The following is a 14,038-nucleotide window of genomic DNA, read 5'->3' on the forward strand; positions in this document are numbered from 1 at the left end:
AATGATCAAGCAATTGAAAAGAATGGCTTCAACTGCCAAATGATTGCAATTGTGCTCAGTGAACATACAATCTTAATCCCTGTAATAAAGACAGTGACCACACGACGCTGCGGAAGGAACACTTGAGCTGAATTTTTATTCCCCAAAAGTAGGTTATTGTACAACTGTGTCAGGGTAGCTCCACAAACCATCACCAGCATAACAGCAAGGGATGACTTTGGGAAAGGGAAAAAAGTAAAGTGAGCACAACTCCATCATGATCTAATCACGGCAGCTCAAAACAGTGAGATGGTCAGCAGGACTTACCTGGAAGCCTGTCAGGCTTCCATTAGACCAAAAAGATTTTCAAAAAGCAGACACGGACCAGTGGAAGAAGCTACACAACATGGAAATCCGAGTCTCCATCCCAGCAGGGTCAGGCTCTTCTGGTGGATGGAAGGAAGTTATTTAACCTCTGTGGAGGCGGAGACCCTTGCGACACAGAGGCAGTAGAAGTAACTTCTCAAAACACTGCACAAATAAGAGGTACCTAAAATCAACATCATTTCTATAAGCTTCCTCCCAGACTGCTTGAGGAGGACTGCAAAGCACGGTAGCTCCAGTAACATCTCATTATGCCACATCATCTCCCTAGTATGGAAAATACTTTCAAGTTCAGCGTTCCCCAAGGTTCAAATATTCATAAAACAAGAACTGCCCCCACAAGGTTTAACTCCAGTTCAAGAAATGAGACAGGAACCCAGAATATTAATCCACGTATTAACAGCAACACCGGCTGCGCGTACCTGCGAGGAAGCCGTAGCGAGCCGTGCCGCGGTACGAACACGCCTTGCCCCGCACGCGGATGGAGCAGGCGCAGCTCCTATCGACTCCTCGATTGGAATTAAGCATCACAGCGCGCCCCGCTAAAATGGGAGGATGACTGACTGCTTGTCGGTCGGCTTGATATAAAGCTTTTATCTCCCTGCCTCTTTGATCCCTATCTCGCCAATCCATAGGCCACCAGGCAGAATTAGTGAGTGAAACGATGTAAGGAGTAAAAGTCCCAGCAGTTTCACGTTCCAGATGACGGCGCAGCTTTTCTGACTGTCTCCAGAGGACTGAAGGCTCCCAGGTCGGTGCATCAAGGACAGTTAGCTTTTACCTTCGCGAAACCAGAAAACCTTGCTTTAAAACGGACGCCAGTGCTGCGTAACAAGACCCTTAGCATACGGTCGCTGGATCCAGACTCTCCCACGGCTCAGGGAAGATGACGGAGATGCTAAAAGCCATAAGAGGCTCTCGGTAAGGAGCGCACAGACAGCACGTATCCACCTGTCCTCGCAGGGCATCTCTGCCGGTGATGGAGAAGCACCGACGTTGGTCGGTCACTGCGGGCAGGCTCAACCCAGCAGCCGGCAGGATCCCCAGCTCTTCTTACCAGCACACCGCCAAAGCTCCTCTCGCCGGTCCAAAGTCCTCCCGACCAGCACCGAAAGGCAAAGTCTCACTGGCCACAAGTACCATTTAGCATATAATTACAGCCCGGACAATCAGCATGCTAAATGCTGCCCTCTCCTCCGGCCCTTCTGGTGGTCGCAGTGACTCTGTGATTCCCACCTGGTGGGTACAATCCACAAAACCATTTTTCTCAATCGTGGGGAAAACAAATTATTTAACAAATCACGAGTCGTAAAGAAAATTGGTCATTTTAATAATTTTTTACGGAAACCGCGCTTTTCTAGGAAGCTAAAGACTCATTAATTTAACTACACTGCCCAAGTTATTTCCGTGCAGTGCAGACACGACAAAGCAAGGCATCGTCTAGCAGCGGCCACGTGCGAACCAACTCCAACCGACACCTCACCAAAGCACCAGTGCAATTACTAACATGCCCCATTTCAGTGAGACGGCAGCAGTGACACCGAGTTTCGTGCAAGCACGCACCGACAGTCGGGATACAGCCACTCCGGGCTCCCGCGCTTGCTACACAGCCTGTGTACGGCCACGCCAAAGCCGCAGGCAGCTCACGCCTAAACCCACGGCCACGGGTGAGCTCACAGCAACTGCGGTTCAACTTTCTGCGTGCTTATTGCAGCATCATTACCACCTCACAAGCTGCAGGAACCATCCTTGATGGGGCTGGGTGCAATGGAAAAGCAGGATGACTTAGGAGCCCACCCTCTTGCACGGTGCAGAGGGGTACACGATGCTGTAGCGTGTTGGGGCACGCGTCAGGTACAGGCCATGTGGGAAGAGCAAAGTGCTTGACAGAGGCATCTCAACGTAATTTCATGACCCACCCCTCTTCCCCAAACATTCAAATGCTGAAGTATTGTGCAGCCACATGCATTTGTTAATAAAGAAGTACGTTACGAGCTGAAAATCATTACAAATGTCCCACAGTCCTGCAAACAAGGACCAGCCCAACGTGTGACAAAAGCATCCAAAGATGAAATCCAAAATGTGCCATCGGTGAACCCTTGAGCACCGAGGCGTCCCTTGTCATTCAAACAGTCCTCAAGAGCCCGTTACCGTGTCCCGACATGGGATGCTTGGATGTTTGGGGTGCCCGTGCCAATCCACAGTCTGGGATGTACCGGCTCCAGAGCCATGCCACAGCAAGCGGGACACAGAAAAGGCTTCGGCAGGAGCCGAGGAGGCTCGTACCTGTATCTGATGGGCATTTTTATTTCATCCCAAAATACTAGCGTTCTATGGGCCCACAGCTGTCTGTGTCTCCTGTCCAGGGACACCGCAGGGTACCAATGCTGGGTGCCAGGCAGAACTGGGGGACCTTTGGTGGGACCTCCCACAGGGTGGGTGCTGGGACGGAGGCTCTTCACTGCTGGCTCTTTGAAGAGCACTGCGAAGACTGGAGGAGATCTAAAAAGCACAATAAAGGCAGAAGCAGAGTGTTTTCTTCACCCTAAAATTACAGCTATCTTCTTGAATTATTCCTTCACAAAAAATTGTCTGGTGCCACCCGGCAGCCTGGTGAAAGCCACGGCAGCAGCGCGGGGGCTGGAGGATCACACCACGTCTCATCCTTCATGCCCCGACTGGGTATCGTGTTGCCCTCCCCGCTCCACCATTCCCACCCCCGTTTCCCTTCGATCCTCCGGTAGCACTTACCACTTCTGTTAAACGAGAGAAAAATATTACTGCTAGTGTGGATTTGTACTGCTAACAGGCTAAAGAGAGAAGTGCATGTTGAAATACAGCTTGCACTTGCTTGCCTAGAAATTCCAGCCTTGGATTTTATTTTTTTTTTAAATAATTATCTTTTCATACTTGAAATCCATCTCGGATGAAATGTGAAAGGGGCCAGAGAAGAAAAGGGGCCAAGGAAAGGATGTGGCTCTTCCCAAAGCCATGGCCATGCCATGTGGCATGCCTCTGAAGAGCTCTACTGACACGGGAGGAAGGTTTTCCCACCCCGCTACAGCCCCCCCGCCATGCCATTAAGAGGGGACACTGCCTCCCCAACCCCCAGTGCCCGCTTCCACCCCAGCCCAGCCGTGCACAGCCCCCAGCATGGTCCTAGGCTTGCTCCGGGGTTGATCTTTCTCTTCCACCCCACCTTCCAGGTGGTTTTCATCCAGCGCCACTCCCACGTCTTCAGTAAAAATCAGGCTGGTGACGGTGAGGGTCAGAGCAAGCCTTTTGCAGCAAGGCGTGAAGGCGCCCGCTCACCGAGGGCTGCATCACCCTCCGGCGCCTGTATGCTGCTGGCACGGGGTGTCCTGTGCCTGGCACCCTCCTCCACCCACCTCTTCATGCCCCGAGGACATGCTGCAGCAGCTCCTGGTTGCTTCTGCCCCAGCCCTGGCCCCGGCGGCCTCTCGGCTCCCCGGCTTCAAGACACCGATGCTTATCCGCTCTGCAGAGACGGCATCTTCCAGGGCAGTCTTACAGCACGTGAGAGATAACCAGCTACTCCGTCGAGTCACAAAAAACACATTTCCAAGTTACAGAACGACACTCGGGGGATTTCTCCATTTGCTGGTGCCACGAAGCCCGACGAGGTGGCTCCGGCAGAGCAGGCAGCACTCGGTGAGACTCTGCCCAGCCACTACATCTCGGAGCGTGGCATCCCTCAGCTGCAACGCCTCCAGAGCCCCCCCGGAGCCCCGTTCCCAGGGTACCTGGGCACCGCTCTCGTTTTGAAGCCAGTGGGACTTGGGCACTTTGGCGCTCAGAGGCCACCTGCCAAAAAACCTGGCTGTGAACTCCCGAGCAGCGCCTACCACAGCTGGAAGAAGGCGTGCGCTACACCCACCAGAAAGCCCACGGAAAGCGATACGGCAGGCGTTACACGCACGCAGAGGAGTGGAAGGGACCTTTCGGTCCCTTGATCCCATCTCCTCCTCCCTTCCCACTCTGAGAGTTACCTACCGACGCATTTCATACGCTGCGCTCTGAAGGGTACGTGGTGTTTTAATCAGGTATTCACGTATTAGCGACATAACTAAAGTCCAGACCATTTGCTAAGTAACATATATTACTCCAATCACTGCTTTGATATATTAAAAACAGATTGTTTCCTGGAGTTTGAGGCCAGGAGAGACAGTGGGTCTCATCCGGGCTGACCTCCCACATAACCATGAGCCAGAGATTTCCCTTAGCAATCCCCACCTGTATCAAGCTCGCCAATTTAAGAAGCAACATTTGATTGTATATCAAAGATGTTCGACATCAGGGAGTCCAGCACATCTCTCGGTGAGCTGCTCCAACAGCTAATTACCCCAGCTGTTAAAAAAACTCATCTTTATTTCCACTGTGGGCTTTGATAACTTCAAATGATTGCTGTTGGCTCCTCCAACACCTTAGGTGGCTGCTTGGAGCTAGCTCTTCACCACTGCCTGTCTCTTCCTTCCTGAGATAATTATAACATACATTTATCTCCCTTTTTAACTACCTCAGTCAGTCTTAACCACCTTAACGCATGGATCTTCTCTAGTCCCTCCTCATAAGACCTGTTTTCCAGATCACAAACCTCCCTGGTACCCAAATATGCTGGCAACAAGCAATCGGGGCAAACAGACGTCAAAATCAAGCTGAATGCTGCCAAGAGCAACGTGGGCCTGTAAGGACGTTCAAGGCAACCACTCGGTCCTTCAAGCTTTCAGGGTTGCAAGAAGCATTCACGGAAGGAGGTATCTCCCACGGTGGGGCACCGGACCGCTCCTGGACAGCCACCGTGTCTTGAAAGAAAGTCCTCCTTCTAGAAGAGCCAGGCTTCAAAATCTGTCTGAGAATAGCAAACTGACTTCCCTCCATTTTCAGCTATATTTAGCAAGGCCATTATTTATGGAGATGGCAGGAAATAATTCAGCCGGATCCAGACATAACTCGAAATTGGAAAGAGGTTCTATAAAAAGATAAACCAAAGGACCTAACGGGGAGCCAGCCGTGGGGACTCGGTGTGGCTACAAGGGAGGGCTCACCCAGCCGTGATGGAGCGGCAGCGCTGCGAACGCCGAACACCGGCACCGGGTCAGACCCGGGTCGTGGGGACCGATGGAGCTGCCTTCCCTCGGACAGCCGCTCTCAAAAACCCCTTTCTCCAAACAAAGAGTCTTTTCCAGGTTTAAGAAACATCGTTTAAGAAACAACTTATGGCCCTGAGCCCGAGTCAGGGAGGGTGACGGCGTCCTGGCACTGGCAGGGGGATGCAGGGAGCAACCTCCCCGCTTGCATTTTCTTCCTGCGTGGCCCGTGTCTGTGTGCCTCCCATCCAAAGGGGTTTTTTTCCGCTGCAAGAAGGGGATATACTGCAGAAGACCCAGTGCCCTACAAGAGTATACATATATATACATGCATATATAGGCTGGCACTGCATTGCGTGCAGGGAGCAGATCATCCCTTCACCGAAGGATGTCCCAGAAAATATTTGAGGAGGGTGGAAGACAGAACTGAGCTTTAATCATTCATCTGTTTCCTTCCTCTCCAGCACTTATCTGACTGATTCTAATTAAACTGGATTTTGCTCTTCTGAGCCAGGAGAGCTGTTATTTTATTTGTTTAAAGACTGTCTCCTTGCCGCCAGATTTCCTCCAAATCTCCCTCACGCAGAGTCAAAGGCAACATTTTGACCAGAGATGCACAGAGCACCAGCTGCTCCCGGGAGGATGAGATGTGCCGCGACACCGTCCAGCACAGCACCGTGGCAACTCGCTGCATGCCAGGGGGATCGCTTTGAGCTGTCACACACGTCCCGGGACACGCAAAACCTGATGGAAGTTTCTGCATCGATTCAGCAGACCTCGAGTCAGGTTTAATCTCCATTGCTGATCTTCTCCCACACGTTCACTATAGAGCATTTTTACAATTTGACTCTATCTGCACTCTTTGACCGCACACTGCTGCACCCCAGGGCAAGACCAGCCCCCCCGAATGCACAGACCAGCGCGCCTGGACACCAGACTCCGTCGCTCCCGCGATGCCGGGTGCTGCACGGCCCCTTACCTGTGGCACAACTAAGAACCACGGGAGCAGAGTCAATCCCAATCCCTTGGCTGTCCGTAAGAGGCACGACGGCTGCTTCCCCGCCTCTGCACGCTCCCAGGTTTGGCTGCTGAAGCTGGAGTTCACCTCAGACCACTGCTGAAATCCCAATGTAAACATCTGCGGCGTGAGAGGGAGGAGGAGATCCCTCCCCGGGGCTCAGTTAAGAGTTAAAGCTCTCGGTGATCAGTTGGCTCCTGCAAAACCTCCCGGAGCTGGCGGCGGAGGAGCACACAGCTGCTCAGAAACGCCGGCCCCTGCGGCACCGCATAATTCCTCCCCTGTTCCCGGGACCGCCGCGTTTCCCTCGCACAATATCCCAAATTGTGCAGGGTTAAACCGGCCCACACAACGCCCGCATTCATGCCCAGCCGAGGCGAGCAGCGCCGCGGAATTACCCTCCGTCCCCGTGCCACCGCGGTGACATCTGGGACCAGCGATCCAGAGGCTGCCCTCACCGACAGAAACGGGCAACCAGCCTTTCTAACGGGGAAACCGCTCTTGCTCAGTGTGTTGGGTTTTTTTTTCCCCCCCTCCCTTCTTTCATCCTTCCAATCCACTTGTTCGACCAGAGCAAGCGTTAGGGAAAGGCCAGGTCACCAGCGGCACGCAGAGACTCTCAGCTCCGAAGCCAGCAGTCATTAATCCCCCCGGGGAGCTGAGTGTACCACAAAATAATCATCATCATTATAAAGAGGCAGCCGGAGGCGATGGAAGATCTTTCCCGACACTGGGTAACCCTGCTCCACCTCCCCCGGGATACGAAGCGCTTCAGCAGACCCTGCTCAAGCTGCTACCTGGGGTGGAAGGGGCAGCTCTGGGGTTTGGGTTCCCCATTTCCAAACCTGCTTCTTTATAAAACACACCACTGCAATAAAAATTAAGTCCGTTGGATAACATTTTATGCTTGGCACGAGGAACAAGGGCAACCTCTCTGACATTTAATACAATAAATACCCACGCTTCCACGTTACATTGCGCCAGCAACGAAAAGCCTGGTTGTTCCCTTGGCCGTCGTCGCTTCTCCCAACACTTTGCACGCGGAGTCCCACAGCCCGATTTGGTGCAGAGCCTCGGGGAGACTCTGACGTGTCTGAGCACAGTGGATACTCGTTACATTTGTGCTCACTTGCTTTCAGCAGGCATTTAGAGCCGTCCTAAAGTCATCTGCATCTGCAGGTGGGATGTTCAGTGCTTTTCATTGTAGGAGTTAGTATCCAACACAGTGGGGGGGTGCACAGAGGGAGGAGTATTGCACGCAAACACTTTTCCCTACGACATACCTGGTGTTTACATCCACGAAAAACTTGTCCTCAGTAGCTGCCCTGCTTATTTCCAGCTGAAGTCATGGGAAAATAACTAAAAAGCTCTGCAAGAAGTAGGTAAAACATGCCCCGGTGGCCCCGGGGAAGCCGTGTCACGGAGGGGGCTGCTCCGGGTGCTGGGGGGGCTGCACCCCTTTCCCGTGTGCGACACCCCATGGGTGCAGCAACACCTCACCCAGCAGGTACCGCGGCTGCTCCCAGTTACTGTGGCGACTCCTGTCTTTTGGAAACAGCTTCCCAGAGCCAGAAAGTGTCGGCTTTAACACCGGAGCAAGCGCCTGAACCCCGGGTCCCCAGTGAGACCCCCCCCGGCCGGGGCAGTTCGGCACCAGGGAAACAGTCACAAAAATCTGCTCTCCACTCTCACAAAACTCCCACATTTTGATGAGCTGCTGCTTATCTGCTTAAAAACGCTCCATGCCCGTGTTGGCCTTCTCATTTAGCCATTTCTTCTCTTGCAACTTGCGGTTCGGTGAAAGGATAACCATCATGTTCTGAATACCTACATTTTCTGCTTTATTAACAGTGCAAGTCATGCATAATTTAAAGAGGAGGAAAAGTGCATACAGCACTTGAGTTTTTTCTAGATTATTTCACCAAACAAAACAAGCTGGGCAAAGCAGAGCTGAGGAACTGTATATCTTGCTGGGGATTTTAGGAGCTCTGCTCTCCCCCCACCCCCTGAAGATGCAGCGTGAGGCACGGAGCAGGGGACGGCGGGCAGCGGGCAGACCTGCGCCTGTCCTGGCTCCGTCACTGACCCGCTCTTCAGCCTCAGGAAACTGTTCTCAGTGCCGGTGCCTCAGTTCCCCCTTAGGTTCAGCTGTACGAGCAACCGACTTTTTAATCACGGCTTTACTATTCAGAAGCAACAGAGGAAAGTTAACGGTGAGATGTACAGCCAGACATCACAGGACATTAATTTGCTTTTTTGTACGAACTAGGAATAAGCACACGTGGACCACTTATTTTGCATTTAAGGGCACCAAAACAGCTCTCAAGCGCTGCTGTTCTGGGTGGACACGCACGCTGCCACGGCAGGCACTGTGCCGGCACAGGGCAGAGCTGAGCGGTCCTTCCCTACACCTCCTGCAGCGTCGGAGACGAGCATCGGCGGCAGGCAGGCAGGCAGCGCCGGAGAGCAGGCAGGTGGAGCTTGGGCAACGCACATCACGAGCGAGACCCCAGCCCGGGGACACATGTCCTGCTGCGGATGAGACACAACCTCAACGGGAGGAACTGGAGAGAAGTCGGAGCGGCAGAAGGCGCCTGAGTGATGGGTCTGAGTGACCGGCAAAGCAGCAAGTTCTCCGTGCAGGGCTGGAGAGGGCGGCAGGGCTCGGGGAGGATGGCCAGACACCGTACCACGCTCCTTCGCTTCGCGAAGCGGAGCAACTCCCCGAGCCTTCCTTACGGAGGAGGCTGCTGGGGCTCTGCCTGCTCACAGAAGGGACGCCGGCATTGCGGGTTATTGGCACAAAAGCAGGGAACAAGTGGGTTAACTCAGCAAGACATCTTCCTAACTGCACCAGGCTTGGAAGCAGAGCTGTGAGGATCTCGAAATCTTCAATAAGGGACAAAAAAAGTTGTTCAAATCCCACAAACTTATTTTTCCAAAGCAACAAGCACTAAGCAGGCTGCCTCTCGCAGGCTGGGGCTCGCTTTTGCTAATGTAACTCAGGGCACTACTTTCAAAACCTCCTTTCTCAAAATAGCCCTAGCACACCGAGCAGGCTCTTCAAGGTGCTCCAGGCTGCCGGGAGACATACCCTGGGCTTGGCTTTTTTTTGGCAGAGCGCTGTCTGCTTTCTCAAACTGACCTTTGGGAGTCAATGAAGAAACACAGATTCACATGAAACAGGTTTCAAATATAGTGCAGCCACATACGATTGACTTCACACCACTCCCCCCCCGCCGCACTCTCACCAGCCCTTCACCCATCGTCCTTAACCTAAATAAGGCGTTACATTTTACAGGATGAAAACGCATCATTGCCAAACAAAAGTCTTACTACAAATCTGCATGTGACATCGCCTGTGCATCGATGCCGGTGTTCAGTCTAGGGCAAGAGCTCCCTTTCCTGTAGGCCCCCACAAAACACGCTCTGCCTGAACAAGCCCTCTCCTATTCACGACAGCAGTTGCTATTCCAGCGCATCCAACAATATGTGCCTGTGTGTCGAGGAAGGCAGAGAGCCCCGGCGCTGCTGGTGCTAAGATCTGCACGTTAGTGATCCAGCCGCTGCGAGCAGAACCCCTCAGACATTTTCAATTACACTGAAATTTTGCAAAATTAAAAAAAAAAAAGAGGAGGGGAGGGGGAGCGCATCTCTAGCTGGGGCTGCCTTGTTAGTGAGAAGCAAATATTTTAGTGCTGAAACAGGCGCAGGGGCTCGAAGGAGCAGATGTCAAACGAAGCATTTACTGGCAAATTCACGAAGTCTCCTCAACACCGACTACCAGAGCCAACGCTCCCCGCAGGACCGCACCGCCACCGAGCCCAGCCGCGCCACTTACATAACCCCCCCGCCACCGGGCCGGGACCGGGGCATCACCGGGACCGGGGCATCATCCCCGGGAGTGGGGCATCACTGGGACCGGGGCATCATTGCCGGGAGTGGGGCATCACCGGGGCCAGGGCATCACCGGGACCGGGGCATCATCACCAGGACTGGGGCATCACTGGGACCAGGACATCATTACCGGTGCATCACCAGGACTGGGGCATCACCAGGACTGGGGCATCATCACTGGGGCATCACCGGGGCCGGGCATCAGCGGGAGCGGGACATCATCACCGGTGCAGGGGCAGCACCGGGACTGGGACATCATCACTGGGGCATCACCGGGGCCGGGACATCACCACCGGGACATCATCACCAGGGCCGGGGCATCACCGGGGCATCACCGGAGCCGGGGCCAGCGCACCGGGCGGCATCCTCCCCGCGCAGCACCGCGGTCCGGCGGGGCGGCCGGTTCTCCCCGCTGCTCGGCTCCGGGCTCCGCCGAAACGGGGCCAACTTGGGGGTGGTGGCGGCGGGGAGGGGGGGAAGCAACCAGACCCGCGGCCCCAGCACCGGACCCCACGCAACCGCCCGGGACCCGAGCGCTAAAAGCGGGAAGGGGAGAGGGGATGCCGCCGGCTCTCGGCTCCGCGCTCCGCGGAGCTCTCCGCGTCCCGCTCCGCGGCGGCGATTTGCAAGTCACTGCCTTGGGGAGGGGAGGCGGGGGGGGGGGGGGGGGGGAAGGCCGGGGAAACGGTTCCGCGGGGCTCTCCCCTGCGCGGAGCCGCCCTCGGCCGCGGGGTCTGCGCGCCCCCGGCGGAGCACCGCGAAGTTTGCGGCTCGCCCCCGCCCCTCGCTCCGCGGCCGCGGGCGGGCGGCAGCGACGCTGCTAACAAGTGCGGCGGCCCCCCCCCCCCCCCCCCACACACACACACCCCCGGGGCGGCTCCGCGGGCGCGGAGAAACCCCATAGCGGCTGCGACCACCCGCTCCGCGGCCGGCCCGGGACCGGCCCGGAGCCCCCCCACCCCCCCGGCCCCCCTCCCCGCCCCGGGTTTTCGCCGTGCAATGTCAGCGTCTCATGGCAACGGCGCTGCCTCCGCCGGCTTCCGCGGAGCGCAGCGGAGCCCCGCCGCCCCCGCGGGATGTGTGTGTGTGTATTGGGGGGGGGGGGGGGGGGGATATGGAGGACGACGGACACACACACACTCACACACACCCCCGCCCTCCCGCCCCGGCGACAAGGTCACGCCGCGCCCCGGACTCACCGTACACCCCTTGGCCGGAGCTGCCCTCCAGCAGAACCGTCAGCAGCCCCAGCAGCCCGATCGCTACATCCATCTTCACGTGAGCATCCACATATCCAGCCCGGAGCCGGGGCGGGGGGAGAGAGCCGGGGAGGGGGGGGGGAGGCAGCGCAGCGCCCGCCGGAGCCCCGCGCTCCGCTGCGGCCGAGCCGCGCACGCCCGCGCAAGGCAGGGCGGCGGGGGCAAGGCGGCGGGCACCGCTCCGGTCCTCCCTCCTCCTCCTCCTCCTCCTCCTCCTCCTCCTCCTCCTCCTCCTCCTCCGCCTCCTCCTCCTCTTCCTCCTCCTCCTCCTGCGCAGCGGGCGGCGCGGAGAGGCGCGGAGCGGCGCGGAGCCCCCCCCCTTCAGAACGGCAGCCCCCTCAGGGCTCCGGCAGCGGCAGCAGCCGCCGCCGCCGCTTCTTCTTCTTCTTGCCGGGGCCGCCGAGAGCTGCGCGGGGCCTCCGCAGCCTCCCGCGCCCCGCGGCCATCAGATGCCATCGCAGCGCCGCGACCCCCGCATGATGCGCGGGGACCCCCCCCCGCGCTGGTGCGGAGGTGGCGTGGGGGGGTGGGAGCCGCGGAGGTGGGTCTTGCTCTAAGCGCGGAGGGCGGGCGGGAGGGGGGGGGGGGGGCGGTTTTCAGCGCGCCTGCGGAGCGGCCGCGGAGCCCATGGCGGGGTGTGTGGGGGGGGGGTGTTGGTGGGTGGGGGGGTGGGCTTCCCTCCGCCGATGCGGGTGGGTGCGTGTGCGCTGAGTGCGAGCGGGTGAGTGTGAATGGAGGGCGGCGGTGTGCCGTCACGTTGTGCTATACGTGCCGGCAAGCGGAGCCGGGGAGCCGCAGCCCGGCGACGTCAAAGCTGCGTGGCTCGCTGCTGCGCGCCTTCCTCCGCCTCCTCCTCCTCCTCTTCCTCCCTCCTCCTCCTCCTCCTCCTCCGCCGCCGCCGCCTCCCGTGTCCCCGCGGCTCACCGCCACCAAGCCGGGGAGCGCCGGGCTCCGCTGGGAAGCGGGTTCCGCGGTGCGCTGCGGTGCGGTGCGGTGCGTTCCGCGGTGCGCCCCGGAGGCGGGTTGCGCGGTGCGGACGGTGCGGGGCGCCCTGAGTCCGCGCTGGGTCCGCGCTCCGATCCCGGTTGCCGGAGGGGAGGGAAGGGGGGGGGGGGAAGAAAGGAGGGGAGGGGGGGGGGGGGGTTCTGGCCCGTCCGCGGACGTGGGGTTTCCCTGAGGGCACTCTGAGCCTGCTGTCCCCTCGTTGTGTGTCCTGCCCCCCCCCCCAAATCCACTCCGCTGCCTCGCTGCCCGGTGCTGGGGGGGGGGACAGCGGGGTTCGTGTTCTGCCCCACCGGTGACACGCACTCGTGGGGCAGCAGCGCTGCTTTCCCCAGCCAAGACTGACTAAGCACCCTGTGCTTGCTTAAGGTTGAGTGCGCCAGGGCATGGGGCTAAGGACAGTCGCCAGCCTCGGGGGGGGGGGGGGGGGCTCCCAGGCCCTGGCACGACAAGAGGTGACACAGGGAGGGGGCACAAAGGGGACAAGCTGCTCCGTGCATCTGGCAGGCAGCCATGTGGCTAAGCATGCCCCAACCGCTGCCCGCTGCTGGGTTTTCATCTGGTCATTTCCCCCTTCGGCGGTGGTCGGCCTTCACCAAGTATCTGAGATACCTCACTGGCTCCCAGCACCTTCCCAGGCTGCCTGATGTCTGTACATTTTGGGGTCCCGTGGGACTCGTGCTGGTGAAGGTCTCTTGCCTCCAATTTACCAGAGCAAACTAAGGACTTGTTGGGAAGCGACTGCCCCTGTCCTCTCCCCTTCTTGCTTGGTTCCCGCGAGCGATTGCACCAAAACCGTGCGCACCTTGGACACAGTTGCATTCAGCTTCCTCCTCCGCCTGCACCAGTTAGGGATTAGTGCTCAAGGCCAGGACAAAGCGACGTGCTCTGGAAGAAGCAATTGCACTGTCAGGGTTTCTTGTGGCCCCACTGGCGCGAGGCGGGACACCGTTAACAAGGCTTGGACTCGTCTAGCGATGTTGAGTGCTCTCCTGGCCACTGGTGGCAGGGGCTGAGCTCCTCAGTGCTGCCCTTCTGAGATGATCCAATGCATTGCTCTCTTGAGCTTCCATCCCCAAAGGGCTCAGAGCCATCCAATTCATCATTTGGAAATCCACTGACGGATGCAAGGGGCCGAGTTCGGTTCTTGCTGGGGCTGCTCCCTCTTCCCGACCTGGTAAGAAAGTTGGAGGTGGAAGGAGGGATGGGCGCAGTGCTTCTCTGGGCAAGCCCCATGCCCACAGAGCGCAGGCTGGCACTCAGCACTGGCTGGGGCCCATCACTGACCCGCTGCCAGCTGGAGCCTGTGAGGATGGTGCTGAGATTGCACTGTAAATGCGCTCAAAATATTGTGCCCCCACCCCGCCAGAGACACACTGTTCGGCACCAGA

General features: G+C 57.6%; 1 protein-coding gene across 1 annotated transcript in view; it reads right to left on the bottom strand.

Moving 5' to 3' along the window:
- The window catches only part of MDGA2 (MAM domain containing glycosylphosphatidylinositol anchor 2), a 385,028-nt gene extending 373,324 nt beyond the window's left edge, over positions 1–11,704 (bottom strand). The window contains exon 1 of the mRNA XM_030036202.1: positions 11,586–11,704. Coding sequence (XP_029892062.1) covers positions 11,586–11,658 — 73 coding nt within the window. The 5' untranslated portion in view covers positions 11,659–11,704. The remainder of the gene's footprint in view (positions 1–11,585) is intronic.
- Positions 11,705–14,038: the final 2,334 nt, after the last annotated feature.

This window comes from Aquila chrysaetos, chromosome 2 (genome assembly GCF_900496995.4).
Source record: "Aquila chrysaetos chrysaetos chromosome 2, bAquChr1.4, whole genome shotgun sequence".
In the NCBI taxonomy this organism is placed as follows: domain Eukaryota; kingdom Metazoa; phylum Chordata; class Aves; order Accipitriformes; family Accipitridae; genus Aquila; species Aquila chrysaetos.